This window comes from Helianthus annuus, chromosome 1 (genome assembly GCF_002127325.2).
Source record: "Helianthus annuus cultivar XRQ/B chromosome 1, HanXRQr2.0-SUNRISE, whole genome shotgun sequence".
NCBI lineage: Eukaryota > Viridiplantae > Streptophyta > Magnoliopsida > Asterales > Asteraceae > Helianthus > Helianthus annuus.
In genome coordinates this window covers 8,231,328-8,248,988 of record NC_035433.2, presented here as the reverse complement: position 1 = coordinate 8,248,988, position 17,661 = coordinate 8,231,328, and the positions used below count along the sequence as shown (strand labels likewise).

Below are 17,661 nucleotides of genomic sequence, written 5' to 3'. Positions count from 1 at the left end.
TATCATTTTAAACATCTGTTATTAGCGTAATTAAAGGCGTAAATCACCGTTTGTCACAGCTCTTACATTCCGTCAGAAGAAACTTGGGTCGATGCCTCAGACGATCTTCCCCGTCACAGCTCGTACATATCAGCCGAAGATTCTAGAAGGGAAAAGAATACCAAACCGCTCAACCTACACCCTGATTTCCCGAATATCAAGCTCTGTCCTAAGACGGATATAGCGATCCGCAACTACGCATCTCAGATTCCTAAAGTGATCCATCCATACATCGTTAGAATAAAGGACGTGAAACCAGATGGTCATTGTGGATTTCGATCGGTGGCTGTTGGGTTAGGAGTGAAACAAAATTCATATTTGAAGATCCGGGAACAACTTCTAAAGGAGTTACGTATGAACGAATCGCTTTGGAGGCAGGTTTTCGATCCGGAAAACATAGGACATTATGATGCGCTGGTTAAACGGATCGATTTCAAGGGGGTGGGACGAGCAGGTATCGAAAATTACATGTCGATGCCTGAGACGGGGTTTCTTATTGCCCAACGATACGGTGTGATTGTTCACACCTTCGACATTCGTGGGAGCGATACAATTTTCCCTCTGCTGGGCGGCCCAAACGAAGCTGAGGAACCTCACCTGGTAGTTGCGGTTGTGTTCGTCGACAATGGGCATTTCATACATGTAGAGCTTGGAGGTTGTTATCCAATGCCTCCCCCAAACCTACTCTGGACAGCTAACAGAACAGAGCGCGCAGCAGCCTGGCATACATTTTACAGGGATCAGATCAACACGTACGAAATGCTTACGTATCGTGCCCCTGACCTTAATGCAACCCCATATGTTCACGATGTATCTTAAATGTGTTTAATAATAATGAACGTTTGTGTTTGTTCAATATACGCGTTACATCACGTTAAAAACCGAATGTCACCGACACGACCCAATCAGATTCAATACGCACTTGTACGACCCGAAATGACAATATACATCATAATACTGCAATTAATGAAAAAATACGTCATGTTCATGTACGGTAGGCGGCTGATACACATAACACTTCTCACAGGAGTACTTGTGATTTCAAACCTAAATGATACGAGATAACGGAATAAGACATCACACGTAACCGATTTGATCCGGAACTTGCCGTATAGTCCATATATATTAAAAAATGATGTATAATGGAAAAAACGGAAATTTTAGACTATTTATCGACGCGTTTGTGAATTAAAAACAATTTTAAAAAATTTAAAAAATGCCCAAAACGCCCCGCTATGGTCATAACGCGGCGTTTTGGACCCAAAGCGCCGCGCTATGGCCATAGCGGGGCGCTTTGGTCCCTCGTTATACACTGAAGCGGGGCATCATCCCCCCCACTTCACCCAAACACCAAAAACACACACAAAGGTGCGATCCTCACACACTCGAGTCGGATTCGAAGATATTTCGAGCTTTCAACCGCTAACAGGTGCGTTCTAAACCCCTTAATCGTTTCCTGGTTCGTTACATGTCGATTGTGATTTGTTGATTCGTTACATGTGATCAGATCCTGGATCTGTTCTTCAGATTGAAGAACCAAAGCGCCGCGCCGAGGCCAAAGCGGGGCGCTTTGGTTCATGTTTATTATATTTTTAATTATTATTTGTTTAATTATTGTTTGTTTATTAATATTTGTTTAATTATTATTTGTTTATTAATATTTGTTTAATAATATTTGTTTAATTATTATTTGTTTAATATTATTTGTTTAATTATTATTTGTTTATTAATATTTGTTTAATTATTATTTGTTTATTAATATTTGTTTAATAATATTTGTTTAATTATTATTTGTTTAATATTATTTGTTTAATTATTATTTGTTTATTAATATTTGTTTAATTATTATTTGTTTATTAGTATTTGTTTAATAATATTTGTTTAATTATTATTTGTTTAATATTATTTGTTTAATTATTATTTGTTTAATTATTATTTGTTTAATATTTTTTGTTTAATTATTATTTGTTTATTAATATTTGTTTAATTATTATTCGTTTAATATTATTTGTTTATTAATATTTGTTTAATTATTATTTGTTTAATTATTTATTTAATTATTATTTATTTAATATTATTTGTTTAATTAATATTATTATTTGATCAACGTGCAGGGATGGATTTATCCGACGAGGAGATTGAGCATATGGAGGCTGAGGGAATGGTGGGGGACGAGGAGGAGCTGACATGTCCGTATCTTCAGTTTCCGATGGGGTCACGGGCGAGGGGGAGATGCGCTAGGTTGCGCACCATAGAGATTGGGGAGCACGTAGGCATAGACTGGGAGCTGCTATCTACCCTGGGAGAGGTCGAGCGGGCGCGTCAGATAGTTGGGCTAGATACTCCTTGGTCGCGCCTATTTGAGTTAGCGATGGAGGACTCGTACCCTGAGCTTACGGTCGAGTTTTGCTCTACGTTTACATACGCGCCGCATCCGGCGGATTACGTGGAGGACCCTGATTTTCCAGTCCACGAGGTTACATTCCGTCTCGCCGGTCAGTAGTTTGAGATGAGTGTGCGGGAGTTTGCTGTCCACACAGGTTTGTACACTGAGCCTGAGCTTGATACTGATTTATATACGCAGGCTGTTACGATGATGGACAGGCAGACGCTTATCAGTTTCTGGAGGGTCATTTCCAGGGCTCCCTTTGGGAAATCCTGGCAAAAGGCCACCACCATTAGAGATCCCTTGTACCGATACCTCCACCATGTGATCGCGTCGACTATCGTGCCGCGGGGTTCCAGCAAGGAGAAGGTCAAACTCAGTGACCTTTTCTTTCTATACTGCCTACTACGCCGCCAGCCCTGCGATCTAGCAGCCAGCCTGGCAGAGTACTTTTCTACTGCATACCACCGGCAGCTCCGCAGATTTTTTCACACTGGCTCATTTATCACTGCCATTGCACGATCGCTAGGGATCGTGCCCGAGCATGATCCGCTGCTGTCCGATCCGGTCCCGTCATCCAGGTTGGGCCGCGCGTCAGTAGCCGCTATGCAGATCACCCGTACCTTTGATGTCGGTCTGAGGTTCAGGGGTGCTGACGGGCTGATTTGGCAGCCAGAGGTGTTGCCGGATGTCATCCCGGTTGTTATTGAGGTGAGGCCTGGGGTGTTAGCCCCTCCTGATGTTCAGCGGGCCGCTCGGCGGGCTCAGCTACAGGCTCTGGGCATCAATGAGCCTGAGGCTCAGCCTGAGGCTCAGGCTCAGGCTCAGGATGATCCGGCACAGGAGGAGCGGGTCGAGGAGGTCCCGGTACCACTGGTTCAGCCAGCTCCTGAGCCGCCGGCCACAATACCCGCAGCACGTTTACGCTGACCTGCCTCCGGCAGCGCGTGAGGTGGCTCGGGACTTCGACCGGCGCCTCAGACGTCAGGGCGCACGCATTGACTGGATCGTCCAGACGCTCGTTAATTTACGAGAGCTCGCTGCGTTGCCTCCACTTCCCCTCCCACCGTCCCCACCGCACGAGGATTAGTACATTACTTTGTTTGTTTAGTGTTTTGTTATGTATTATGTACTTAGTTGTACCTTTTTGTTGTGTATTGTATGTACAAACTGATATATATATATATATATATATATATATATATATATATATATATATTTCAGTTAATCTTCTATTTACATCACGTTGGTTCTGGATTGTTTACGTTTAATTCTTATGGCTTTCTGTACATTTTATTTAACGTGTTCGTTTTAATTTAACAAAATAAACAACGTTAAGAACTTATATTATACACCTTCTATAAAAATAATGACGTAATTATAAAACAACGTTAATTTAACAAAATAAACAACGTTTTAATTCAAAAAGGCAACATTCAATCATTCAAAAACAAATTCCCATTCACAACGGCAACTCTCACATAAAAATAAACAACGTTAATTTAACAAAATAAACAACGTTTTAATTCAAAAAGGCAACACTCAATCATTCAAAAACAAATTCCCATTCACAACGGCAACTCTCACATAAAAAAATTTTCCTCCAAAAATCCCTACCAAACTAATTCAACCAAAAATCCATACCAAACTAACCTACATGAACCCAAATCAACCCCAACCAAGGCTGTTGTCTTTTTGCACATCCAAAGCGCCTCGCTATGGCCAAAGCGGGACGCTTTGGCTTGGTCAACAGACAAGGACTTACAGAAGTCCTTGTCTGTTGACCAAGCCAAAGCGTCCCGCTTTGGCCATAGCGAGGCGCTTTGGATGTGCAAAAAGACAACAGCCGTATGCTAATAGACCTAGCCATTATAAATTAGTAACATATTAATGCATAGAGGTGGTATACCCCATGTTTTGGGGGATTTTCAAAAAAAAAAAAAAGATATTACACTTTTAACCCAAAACACCTAGATTTTTTTTACTATCAACCCAAAAGTTTTCCTCTTTTTCATTTTAACCTCACAATTTTTTTACTTTCAACTTTGGTTCCCTATACTTTATATACTTCTCAAAATTTTCATTTTACGTTTCATTCTAAATTTTACAAGTTAACACGGCGCAACGTACGTGTATGGTTTTACGTTTTTACGTTTTATTTTAGGGAAAATTTCACAGAATAGTAACCAAGTTTTAAAAGTGTTCTAATTAGGTTACTGGTGTCGTTTTTGTCACAATTAGATAACTTAATATTCAAATCGAGCCATGTCTTTTTTTTTCTACGTGTCATGAAAAAAATGGAGAATAAGATGCTGAGGTCGAATTATTTTAATATATGAAGTTATATTTATTAAAAATAAAAACAATTTAATTACATTAAAAATTAAAAAAACAAGTTACAATCCACGTCATCACTTGACGTTAGCATCAAATAAAAGAGAAAAAAGAAAGAAAAATCCATATCACCACGGTTACCTATGAAATAGATGAAAAAACCCTTAATTTTAATGAAAAATGAATGTTGAGTGACCTGATTGGAACACTTTTGAAACTTGAGTGACCTAATTGGAACACTTTTGAAACTTGGTTACTATTCTACAAAGTTATCCATTTATTTTACGGCACACTCTAAATTGTGCAAGTTAACATGGCGCAGCGGTGCATGTGTGGTTCAACGTTTTTCCATTGTCTATATTTTCTCGTGTCGCAACGTGCGAGTCCTAAATCGACTTAATTATCGTTTTCTATGTTTTACGTTTCGGTCTAATTCTCTGCATTAACACGCCACAACTTCAGTATTAGTAGTCGCTAGCGGTGGTGTGACATTAATCCTATTTGTCACGGTTTTATACCTCCGCCGCAACGCAATGTCTTAGTTATAAAAAAAAATCGATCATCTTATGTGGCAAACATATCGCATATCCTAATCCTGTCACTTGTCAAAATTGGCATGAAATGATAATATCAACACGTGAGCATGATGGGCTCTTATAATCAATAAACCTCCCACACCACCACTCCACACACCACCAAACCACCACTAACCGCCACCATGTCAATAACAACAATGATTCACCGGAAACTTAACCGAAAACTTCACCGGAACTTCAACAAACAATTCATTTACACGCCATTCAGACTATCATCTTCATCAACGAACCTAACCAACACTGAGAACAGTAATCGGAAGATCGAGAAGCTTCTAATAGCGAACAGAGGAGAAATCGCGTGTAGGATTATGAGAACAGCGAAGAGGTTAGGTATACAGACGGTTGCGGTTTATAGTGATGCTGATAGGCATAGTTTGCATGTGAAATCCGCTGATGAGGCGGTTAGGATCGGTCCGCCACCGGCTCGATCGAGTTATCTTAATAGCTCTTCGATTATTGAAGCTGCTGTTCGTACTGGTGCTCAGGTATGGTTGATTTAGGGCTTTGTTAACTTGTGGTTTTGTTATTATCGTTTGAGACACTGAAATTGGAGTATTAGAGTGTTAGATTGTGTTGATTTGAGGAATATTAGTGTGATTTGTTGTTAATTGTTGATGAGAAATGATAATTTGTTTGCTGCAGTAGTATTTGACTAGTAATGGTTTTATTATGACTGTAGTGTGCATGATTTGTTTATATACTGGTGTATTTGTTTATGTAGGTTTAGTTTTCTTATAGTGATTGTACTGGTGCTCAGGTAAGATTGATTTAGGGCTTCGTTTGAGTTGTGGTTTTGTGATTGTTATGTGAGAGAGTAGGTTTGGCCCGTTTGGGGATTTTGATTGAAATTAGAATATTAGAGAGTTAGATGCTGATAATTTGAGGAATATTAGTATGATTGATTGTTAATTGTTGATGACAAATGATTAATTTGTTGCATTAGTATTTGACTACTAATGGTTCTATTTTGACTGTAGCGTGCATGATTTGTTTAAATATTGTTATATATGTTTCTGTAGGTTTAGTTGTGTTGTAGTGATCGTTCTGCTATTTGAACACTTGGAATGTAGATTGAATAACAGAGGCTGATTTTCAATTCAATTTGTGTGTTTGGACTTTTACAGTCACTATTTTTCTTGTCGTTGTGTGCAAATTATGTAATTCCTGAATAGCATAGCGGGTTTGTGATCTGTTTGATCTAGTTCAGCCAGTTGGGCTAGAAGATTGGGTAGGTGGGTTTAAAACTTTTGTTTTGTCGGTATTATGCAATTTTCCACGAATAAGGTATGGGATGGCTTCTTTTGGGTTATCCAGATAATGAAGTGGGATGTAAGTATAATCCTTGGTATCTGTAGAAAACCATAAATAATTAATTCCCTATGATGACTAGCCCTTGAAAATAAAAAGAAAATTAAGACCATTGTCCATTGGGTATGGGGAGGATAGTCTCCAAAGGGACTATCCTCCACATAAGCGCCACGTAAGCATAGGAGGAGGACCATCCCCTTGGAGACTATCCAAGGGTGTGGTGGATGCTCCTCCCCAATTTTTTTATTTATTATTTTTTTCCATATTAATTAAAACAAAGTAAATAAAAATAAAAAAGTTACATTTAAATAAAAACTTAAAGTCACATTTAAATAAAAATCCTAAAGCTATATTAAAAAAAAACCTAAAGTAACATTAAAAAAAAACCTAAAATTACATTAAAAAAAACCTAAACTTAAATTAAAAAAAAACCTAAAGTTACAAATAAATAAAAAAACTACGCGTTGTTTTCTCCGAGACTCCAAATGTGATCGATCAAGTCCGATTGAAGATTGGCATGTGTGAAATCGTTATGTAACGAGAACCTGTTCAAATCTTGTTGTTCTCCGCTAACCGGAACATTATTCTCCTCCACCGCGTTCTCGTCATACTCACAAATTGCATGTCCTTCGTCTTCAAGGATCATGTTATGCAGCAGAATACAAGCATACATACAGTATCGCAACGTTTTGGGTGTAAAAGCGCGTGCTGGGTTTTCAATAATATGCCATCTTTGTTGGAGAACCCCAAAACACCGTTCAATATCTTTTCTAGCCGCTTCTTGAAACTTGGCAAATTTCTTTCTTTTTTCATCTGCAGGATGCCTAACCGTTTTAACGATTGTAGAGTATTGTGGGTATATTCCATCGGCAAGATAATACCCGCGTCTGTACTCCACTCCCGAAACTGTAAACCTCGTATCAGGACCGATCCCTTTTATAACATCGTCAAAAACCTCAGAATTTTGTAGAACGTTGATGTCGTTATTCGAACCAGGAATCCCAAAGAAAGCATGCCAAATCCATAGGTCTTGAGACGCAACAGCTTCTAGAATTATTGTTGGATGTCCCTGATCGCCTCGCGTATACATTCCTCGCCAAGCGATAGGACAATTCCGCCATGCCCAATGCATGCAATCAATGCTCCCGAGCATGCCTGGAAAACCGTGCCTTGCTTGGTGGTGTTGATACAAATTTTGGACGTCATTGTAATTCGGTTTTCGCAAATATTTTTGGCTGTAGAGCTTCACCACAAATTTGCAAAACTTGTATAAACATTCTCTAGCAGTTACATCTTTAAGTATTCGTCCCAAGAATCGGCTGTCGTCCCATAAGCAAGTTGACGAATCGCCGCAGTACATTTCTGTAAGGTGGTGAAGCCCATTTTGCCTCTAGCATCGGGTCGCATGGTAAAAAACGGGTGATAAGCGGCTAAATCGTCGGCAATACGTAAGAAAAGTCGACGACTCATTCTGAAACGACGTCTAAAAATAGCCTCCGAGTACAGCGGCTCGTCGGCAAAGTAATCAACGAATAATCTTTGGTTAGCACCTACAAGATAACAAAATATATATACAACTTATAATTAAAAAAATAAGACTAAAAACATAAACTTAAAAAATTAAGAATAAATATATAAGAATAAAAATATCACTAACTTTCTCGGTCTCGCTCGATGTGTGGGTTCCTGTTTCGTGGTTGTGACGAAACCTCCTCCTCCTCTTCTTCTTCCAAAATTACTTGTGTCGCCTCTTCCACCTTGTTTATAAAATATTTTACGGCTTCCATGGTGTCTGTCGAACCCGATGAAGAAGAAGATGACATGGTGTATTTTTTAGAGAAGATTATGTGGGTATTTTGTATAAAAATGTGGGAGTTGTTTGGAGAAAGTGGGTGAATTTTGGTATAAAAGTGGATAAATATGTGGGTATTTATAAATGTTTTAAATTAAATTGATTTTTTTTTAAAAAAAACTAGCCGTTATGTCAACGGCCATATTCAATGGACCCCACAAAAAGCAGCCCCGTCTCCAACGTCACAAATCCGACGAAACTGCCGAGCCGGGCCCCAAGGGGGCGGTGTGCGACGGGCCTAAAAGGGGGGGACGGCTCGGTGCCGAGCCCCATACCCTTTGGTCTAAGTGAAACTCCTCATGACTCATGTAGAATAGTGTGCTTTATATCAGGGTGGCCAGAACAAAAGAAAAAGGGAAAAAAATTCTATTGATATGTCCGATTCCCTATTGACTATGTTTTCAAGGTATCTGATGGTTTTTATGATTTGGTTACTATGATCAGTTAGCGATGAGTTTCCAAGTGTGCTGAGTAAGTGAGTATCGAGTCAATTTATTGACCATTTTGTTTCCATATGTATTCTGAATATTAAGCATTCACAGAACAAAAAGTTATGTAATAATATTTGACATGCATGATAGTACTGTTACCAACTGTGATTTCGATATACTGTTAATCCTTATTAAGCTATATCTGAACTGTTTTTAAATTTTAAGTGTCCATGTCACAGACAACGAAAAACTTAACTTTAAAACAAGGAGACTTGTAAATATACTTTATGTGTAGCACTTTTAGGTTCATGTTTTTCTATCGGTAAATTGCAGTTCAATTTCAACATACATCAATCTCAAGTGTGTTAGCTTGTTGATTCTTTTGGTTTTTACACATTCAAGGACATAGTTCATGAGCAGATATTATCTTTTGATAATAGGCTATACATCCGGGCTATGGTTTCTTATCAGAAAATGCGGACTTTGCTCAACTTTGTGAAAAGGAGGGATTCACTTTTGTTGGACCCCCTGCATCCGCAATACGTGAAATGGGTGATAAAAGGTGCATATATATGTAAATTCTTTTCATGTGATTCAACCAGGACCAATTAAGTCATCTCTACTTCTGCATTCATGTGTTTGATTACTTCATTTATTTAACAATATAATTTCTTTGAATTATTCTTTTTTATCCAGCTCTTCTCATTTGATGCTATTATGTTACCATCAGTGCATCAAAAAGAATAATGGGTGCAGCAGGCGTGCCGCTTGTGCCTGGGTATCATGGTCATGAACAAGATATTAATATCATGAAATCCGAAGCAGATAAGATCGGATACCCTATTCTAATCAAGCCCACACATGGAGGTGGAGGAAAGGTACCTTTTAACATAAAATAACTGTTAGATCATGTTTCGCATATTTACGTCGTATTTTTGTAATGGTTCGGTGAGTTTCAGGGTATGAGGATTGTGGAAAGTCCAAAAGAATTTGTTGACTCGTTCTTAGGAGCCCAACGGGAGGCTGCTGCTTCTTTTGGCGTAAACACAATCTTGCTGGAGAAATATATAACCAGACCAAGGCATATAGAAGTCCAAGTAATCTTCTGGTTACAATACTTTCAACATTATTAAATCTTTAGTTACAACTTTTTAACTTATCGAGTAAAATGCCAATTTCGTCCCTGAGGTTTGGCCAGTTTTGTGACTTTCGTCCAAAGGTTTGTTTTTTCGCACCTGGATCCAAAATGTTTGAAATCTTGCCATTTTCATCCGGCTCGTTAACTCCATCCATTTTTCTCCCTTTAAGTCAGGGGTATTTTTTTCTTTTTTGTTAACTTAAAGGGCAATTCGGTCATTTGAATACTTGTACATTATGCTAAATGCTTGTACATAAAATAGGTATTCGGGGACAAGCAGGGAAACGTTGTATACTTGTACGAGAGAGATTGCAGTGTGCAGAGAAGACACCAGAAGATAATTGAAGAAGCTCCAGCTGTAATTCATACACATTTAACTCTTTTTTTTTTGCATTTCTTATAGAATTGTGACAAACCTCTGTTTTGCAGCCAGATATCCTTAGCGACTTCAGAACACGGTTGGGTCAAGCTGCTGTATCTGCTGCAAAGGTAAGGAGCCTTGCAGAGCTTTAATATTCGTAGCTATTCCCAGTATCTAAGAAGTCAGTTTAATAACTGATTTGGCGGTTTGTGTCTGATTATTATAGGCGGTTGGTTATCACAATGCTGGTACGGTTGAGTTCATCGTTGATACTCTATCTGGGGAATTTTATTTTATGGAGATGAACACACGTCTTCAGGTACTTTCTTGTGTCATCAATTAGTGATTAGTGAAGTGTAGGGTATTTGTGTTGCATTTAAATCTGATTTTTTTATATTCTTTTTATCAGGTTGAACATCCTGTGACCGAGATGATTGTTGGCCAAGATCTTGTAGAGTGGCAAATTCGTGTTGCTAATGGAGAATCACTTCCCCTTGATCAAGCACAGATTCCTTTATCTGGTGAAATTGTTGCTTCAAATATATTTTTGTTCTTATATTGTGTTTCAAGTCAATGCTAGAACTTGCTTCAAGTCTAGGTCATCTTAGATAATACGCGCATGTGCATATCAGGACTGGGTGGGTAACGGGTCCAAGTCGGGAAACACTTCTATATATTTTACTTCTCAAGTCCTATTATAACTAGAGTTGAAAATAAGCCCGCGCTTCGCTGTGGGCAGCAACTTTCCACGCAATGTGGCGGTTTCTCACGGTTCCGTTACTACACAAGGTACCCAAAATTACTCTATTGCGAATACAACTCCATTTTCAATGAACATTTTGCCTCCATGTTAAGAAAACATAAAAACGCATACGGTACCACTACCGATGTTCAAATGGTATCAGTTTCGTTTCTCACGGTAAAGAAAAACATTCAAGTATATTTGACATGTTCGAATACAGTTATAAGTGAAAACAAAAGATTATCAAAACGATTATAGCAATAAAACATCATATTAACAAAATAACAAATACAATTATTTATAATAATTATATAATAAAGAAAAATCGAAAGTAAAAAAGAAAATAAAAATAAGATATTCGTAAAATTAGAAGTAAAAAGAAAAGGCAATAAAATATTTTGCAGCCAAACTTGTTTGATACTTTGATTTAATATGTACTAAAAGTAAAAAAAGCAAATAATAATAAAATATAAAATTGTAAAAAGTTAGCAATTTTTAGGAAGGGTTAAAGAGGAAAAATAGGTAGGCGGCTCATGATAGCAAAGTGGCTTGTGTAAGTTAGCAGGTAGGCACTGTTAAAGTTCTTTTCTTTTATATATAGGTAATTAGTATGTTAACTATGCGTAGACTACTATGTTATTACGCTATATACCTTTTCTATAAAGCAATTCAGAAGGTTTTATGCAGTTGTATACATTTTGGATGACTTTCACCTCGTTTTTTTTTCCGGTAGTTGGCTTAACCCATTTAATCTGGCAGATTTAAAACATAATCCAAATCAACCCATTACCACCTATGCTCACAATGCATGAAAATAATTAAAAAGGCTTTTTAATTTTCAATCTTTGCTTTGCCATATATTTTTTGTTTGATTGTAGTCTTGTACTTGGGGTTTCAATATACGTAGATTCTTAGTTTGATTGCAATTTGCAGGTCATGCTTTTGAAGCCCGTATATACGCTGAAAATGTGTCGAGAGGATTTCTGCCAGCCACTGGAGTTCTTCAATATTACCATCCTCTTCCAGTCTCGCCAACTGGTGTGTTTCTGCAATATCTGTCTGCTTCATTAAACATGCAGTAAATTGCTATTTTCATCAGGAAGTATCACCCTTTTGATACACCTAATTAATGCATGTCAGTTCGAGTTGAGACCGGAGTTGAAGAAGGAGACACCGTAAGCATGCATTATGACCCTATGATTGCTAAGCTTGTGGTTTGGGGAGAAAACCGCGCTGCAGCATTAGTTAAACTGAAGGATTCCTTATCCAAGTTTCAGGTATACCATATTTATTAGGCCTGTAAATGAACCGAACGAACACGAACAGAGGCGTGTTCGTGTTTGTTCATTTAACTTTAACCGAACACGAACATGAACATATAATCGAACACATTTTTGTTCATGTTCGTTTATTAAGAAAATGGGCATGTTCGTGTTCGTTTATGTTCGTTCACTTAAAACCTGTACGAACATAAACAGACATAACTTAACAAACAATAAACAACACAAATGAACATAATTGAACAAACATAAATGAACATAATTGACAAAACATAAACGGACATAAAGTAATTTTTAATTTAAATTAGCGATTAATTACGATAAATTTAATTGGAAACCCCATTTTTATTACTAGAAAGTTCCTTTTAGGTTTAATATTTATATAAATATAACTACATATAACAAACAAACATAAACAAACGAATAGAAACAAATGTAAATAAGTTAATAAACAAACATAAATGGATGTTCACGAACATAAATGAACGAACAAAACTTGTGTCCATGTTCGTTCGTTTAATTAAATGAACAAAAAATCGTGTTCATGTTCGTTTGGTTATGAAATAAACGAACAAGTTCATGAATGTTCAGTTCGTTTACAGGCCTAATATTTATTACTGATATCTTACCATGGTTTATTTAAACAAGTTTTCATGTTACTGTTTCTCTTTGAAAAAAACTCGTCTACTTCGGTGGCGGGTGAATCTGCATTTTAGCAAAGCTGTTTGTAATCTGTAGACGTTTTAAGAAGGATATATTAGTATAGTAGATTTTTGATCTTCTTCTAATTATGCTGTTAGTAGAGGTGCCAATTTCAACCCATTTTCTTGTGAATGGGTCTATCTGTGCTATTTTTTCAATCTCTTAACGGGTCAAACGAGCAGAAAAAATTAGCTAAAAAGAAAACGGATCGAACGTTAACGGTATTTACTGTATTACTTGAATCTTGCATAACGTGTAAAAATAACCAAGCTACTGATTTGATATGATAGCATTATCTGATTTTTGATAATATTGTAATTACTTACATACATGCGTACTTTTTTCAGGTTGCAGGCTTGCCCACAAATATCGGGTTTCTCTACAAACTTGCCAATCACAGAGCATTTGCAAATAGTGAACTTGAAACCCATTTCATAGATCAATACAAAGACGATTTACTGGCGACACCAAAAGATTCAGCATCAGCAGAGGCAGCATACGATGCTGCTAAACACAGTGCAGCCTTATTAGCTGCATGTATATGTGAAAAGGAGCGTACACTGTTAAAGAAAAGCCCTCCTGGTAAACAGTAAACCCGGAAACTTTTTCTTTAAAAAATGCACATTATTCGAAGAATACTAATAATCATTAATTAATGTACTTTAGGTGGGTTGCCTGTGTGGTATACACATCCTCCATTTAGACTCAATCATCATGCTACACGTACAATAGAGCTAGAGTGGGAGAATGAATACCATGATAACACCTCAGAGCACCTCACTCTTTCCATCGATTATATGCCAAACGGGAATTACCTCATCAAGGTAAACAGTCTTATAATGCTGATAAGTTGAATTAACATAATATCCTATTTTCATCTACATTAGAGGTGGCAAAACAGGGGGTCACTTGGGTTGGGTACAGGTCACAACGATTTCGGGTCAAAACGTGTTGGGTTGACCATTGACCTGAAACACAGTTTGTCCAGTATTTTTAATTTTCTTTTGAACAAAGTAGTTGGTGTGTCATCATTGTCATATATGATTTTACAAAAGTTATATTCTCTTGGCATTGATGTTACTTTTTGAACAACGTGATGTAGGAGATTTTAGGCATATTGAAAAAGAAAAAGCTCTTTGGGTTATGTTTGACTCGTTCAACTGAGTTGACCCATTTCCTTTTCAGCTTATTCTCTTCATTTAAACTGTTTGACCAATTTGATTAAAGCATAACCTGAAGCGCTAACATAAGTAAACAAGCAGGAATTTCTGCCACCGATCTTGTTGGTGGTAAATGGTCGGATCAAATACAAGAATGCGATGTAGTTCAAAAGAACACAAGTGTTGTGAATGAATAAATGTAATCAGAAAGTATTCGACGGTTAGGAAATATTATAATTTCTTGGTGATTATCAAAGTGATGATCATCTAGATTATATACAGTGCAGACAACGGTATTGGCGCCAATCAAACCGACACAACCGTATTTGTTGTCGATTCAATTTTAACTACCTTATAACAGTCATAGCTTGACCTACCAAATAATAAATATAAGTATTATGTTACATAAGAATAATAATATACGATAATTCGAGTTTACAAGTCTTTAACAATACTTGCTTGGTACCTTTTCAAAACATTCAACTTCAAGACATGTAACCAGGTCTGCCTTATACGTATTTACAGATGGGGGAAAACAGCTTTAATCATCTGGAAGCCACAGTAACACACCTTGGAGACCATGATTTCAGAGTAGAGGCTGATGGTATAAGCAAGAATGTGAATCTGGCCAGTTATGTAATGGTGTGTCATCTCTTTTTGTATTCTTTCTGTAGGTGGGTCACAACGGGTTGGGTTGGGCTGGCCCGGAACACATTTTGTCCAAAGATTTTGAATCTATTTATAAATAAGTAGTGTGTCAAAGATGATTGATTCTAAAAGCTATATCATCTCAGTAATACTCTAATTTTTTCAATAACATGATTTTTGAGGGTTTTCAGCACTAAAGTCTAAAACTACAGCCTGGGCGACCTTCGAAGCATTTGGCCTGTTTGTCCCGTTACTTCTTTAGCTAACCTTTATTTCTTCTTAGAGTAAGATGTCATTTTCGTCCCTTTAGTTTGGCCAGTTTTGCGACTTTTGTCCAAAGATTTGTTTTTTTCGCATGTGGATCCAAAAGGTTTGAAATCTTGCCATTTTCATCCGGCTCGTTAACTCCATCTATTTTTCCCCGTTAAGTCAAGGGTATTTCCGTCTTTTTTGTTAATTTAAAGGGCAGTTCAATCCTTTTCACTTTATGTAAAAAGACCGAATACCCCTAAAAAAGACTGAATTGCCCTTTAAGTTAACAAAAGGACGGAAATATCCCTGACTTAACGGAGAAAAATGGATGGAGTTAACGAGCCGGATGAAAATGACAAGATTTTAAACCTTTTGGATCCAGATGCGGGAAAACAAATCTTTGGACGAAAGTCGCAAAACTGGCCAAACCTCAGGGACGAAAATGACATTTTACTCTTAGTTCTTATTTTAACTGTTTTACCCATTGGAGATATGTTAAGTATTAGCAAGTATTATTGGGTCTACATTTCCACCTATAATTCTTCCTATAAGTTATGTATATAACGTTTCAATTTGCTGCATTCCGTTCTTATTTTTCACTTTAGCCTGTACAAACATGTATATGAGCCGCAAGATGACTATGACACTATGTAATATTGTATTAATAGAAAGATGGTAAAAAATGAAGATATGTGTGTTAAAAGGGGAAGCCCTGTAAAACCAAGTAATGGACATACTTTTCTTGTCACGACTTGCAGGATCAGACTGAGCACTTTCACATATGGCATGGTTCAGACCATCATCATCACTTTAAGCAAAAACTAGGACTTGATTTGTTGGATAACCTTGAAACGCATGATCACCGACACCGTGAATCCGCATCTCATCCTCCAGGGACAGTTGCCGCCCCCATGTCTGGTCTGGTGGTTAAGATTCTGGTCAAAGATGGAATGAAAGTTGAAGAAGGTCAACCTATGTTGGTTATGGAAGCCATGAAAATGGAGGTTTGAAATTATACACATACAAGTCGTTAATAATTCATTTTGAATTCGTTACTAATATTTCCCAAATTTTATTTAATGATTAAATAGCATGTGATCAAGGCACCATCCTCTGGCATCGTTAGCGGGCTTCAAGTCACTCTTGGCCAACAGGTTTCTGACAACAGCGTTCTCTTCAATGTCAAGGTTAGGCAGTTCAAAATTTATTATGTTCAGAATATCCAATTCATTGACGTAGTGGCCAGACTAGGTTATAAAAGTCACAAAATGGATGTGGTGGTAATGGGTCAAAGCAAGTTCGGGTTGGAAAAAGATTATTTTTAGTATGGGCTGGCCCATTTGACCTATGGGTATCAATATTTGCACGGCATGAACCTAACACGAAGTTCACGGGTTTGGATTTATGCTAAATGAGTTGGGGTCAGTTTTGGGTCAAACCTGCGAGTTTATTTAGTTAAACGGGGTCGTGTTCGTGTCAACCTTGTGGGTTAGCTGGTTGACTCATAAAACCTGTTTAGTTTTATACGTATCTTTTTTTTTTTTAAAGTGTCATAGGTTAAGCCGTCGAGTATTTTCTGATAAATTTAAAATATTAAAGGAGAAATGATTAAATGAACAATAAGTTTTGTAGTTTAAATGTAATTATTTTGTATATGTGTGTGTTTTTATTTTAAATGTGTAATTTTAGAGTAGTGAAATGCGAGTAAAATAAAATAAAATAAAATTTCAGATTAAACGGGTTGTGCTCATGTCAACATGTGAAAACTCATGTCGTGCTGAGGTTCATGTGTCTATGAGACTATGACAATTTTCACGCTCGTGTTGGGCTCGAGTCTCGACCTAGTGAACACCTCATTTAACACCTCTGTTTTGACCGTTTGTGTTTTATCTATTTGTTTACCGAGATAAAAGAAAACTCGTATCGGTTTTTGCAAAGACAAGCTTATTGTTGGTTTTAACTAATGAAACAAACCAATATGTTTGGACAGGCTGCATAACGTTGGGGGTGCAAATATCGCCCAAGTAACCATAACATATTGTTGCCAGGCGGGAGTTGATACCAGATGCGTGTTTATAACCGGATGTCAAAATTCGTGTGGCTATGTATATTGTATAATCATAACGAATTTCTCATAACAAATGCATCCTTTATCTTTACTGCTCATGTGTAGAGGTGAGAATATCGGTGGGGTATAACGGGTTAAAACAGGTGGTTTTCAACGCGGGTCAAAAGGAGAGTGGTTTGACCTGGATAGAACGACTTAAAGACTAAAGAGGTCGAAAATGTTTAAGTATCTCTTTGAGCGACTTTCACCCCATTTGATACGTTTGACCCGTTTTAGCTCTTACGAAGATATAAATATGACCCGTTTGACTCGTTATTGATAAAACTTATGACCCGTTTGACTCGTTATTGATAAAACTTGGCCC

The 17,661-nt window shown here is 37.4% G+C and overlaps 1 protein-coding gene across 1 annotated transcript; it reads left to right on the top strand.

Annotated features, from left to right (window-relative positions):
• The first annotated feature begins 5,358 nt into the window (after nt 1–5,358).
• LOC110864945 (methylcrotonoyl-CoA carboxylase subunit alpha, mitochondrial) lies at nt 5,359–17,395 on the top strand. Its single transcript, XM_022114118.2, has 16 exons — nt 5,359–5,840; nt 9,387–9,508; nt 9,677–9,824; nt 9,906–10,043; nt 10,347–10,442; nt 10,514–10,573; nt 10,672–10,764; nt 10,855–10,966; nt 12,121–12,225; nt 12,328–12,464; nt 13,517–13,751; nt 13,836–13,993; nt 14,855–14,971; nt 15,988–16,233; nt 16,321–16,416; nt 17,220–17,395. Exons 1-16 carry the CDS (start codon nt 5,478–5,480, stop codon nt 17,226–17,228), a joined length of 2,235 nt encoding a protein of 744 aa, XP_021969810.1. The 5' UTR covers nt 5,359–5,477; the 3' UTR covers nt 17,229–17,395.
• The last annotated feature ends 266 nt before the right edge of the window (nt 17,396–17,661 follow it).

Coding starts and splice junctions, on each gene's coding strand:
- LOC110864945 (XM_022114118.2), top strand. CDS start 5,478: ATGTCAATAACAACAATGATTCACCGGAAACTTAACCGAAAACTTCAC. Junction 10,443..10,513: donor TAATTGAAGAAGCTCCAGCT/GTAATTCATACA, acceptor TCTGTTTTGCAG/CCAGATATCCTTAGCGACTT. Junction 14,972..15,987: donor ATCTGGCCAGTTATGTAATG/GTGTGTCATCTC, acceptor CACGACTTGCAG/GATCAGACTGAGCACTTTCA.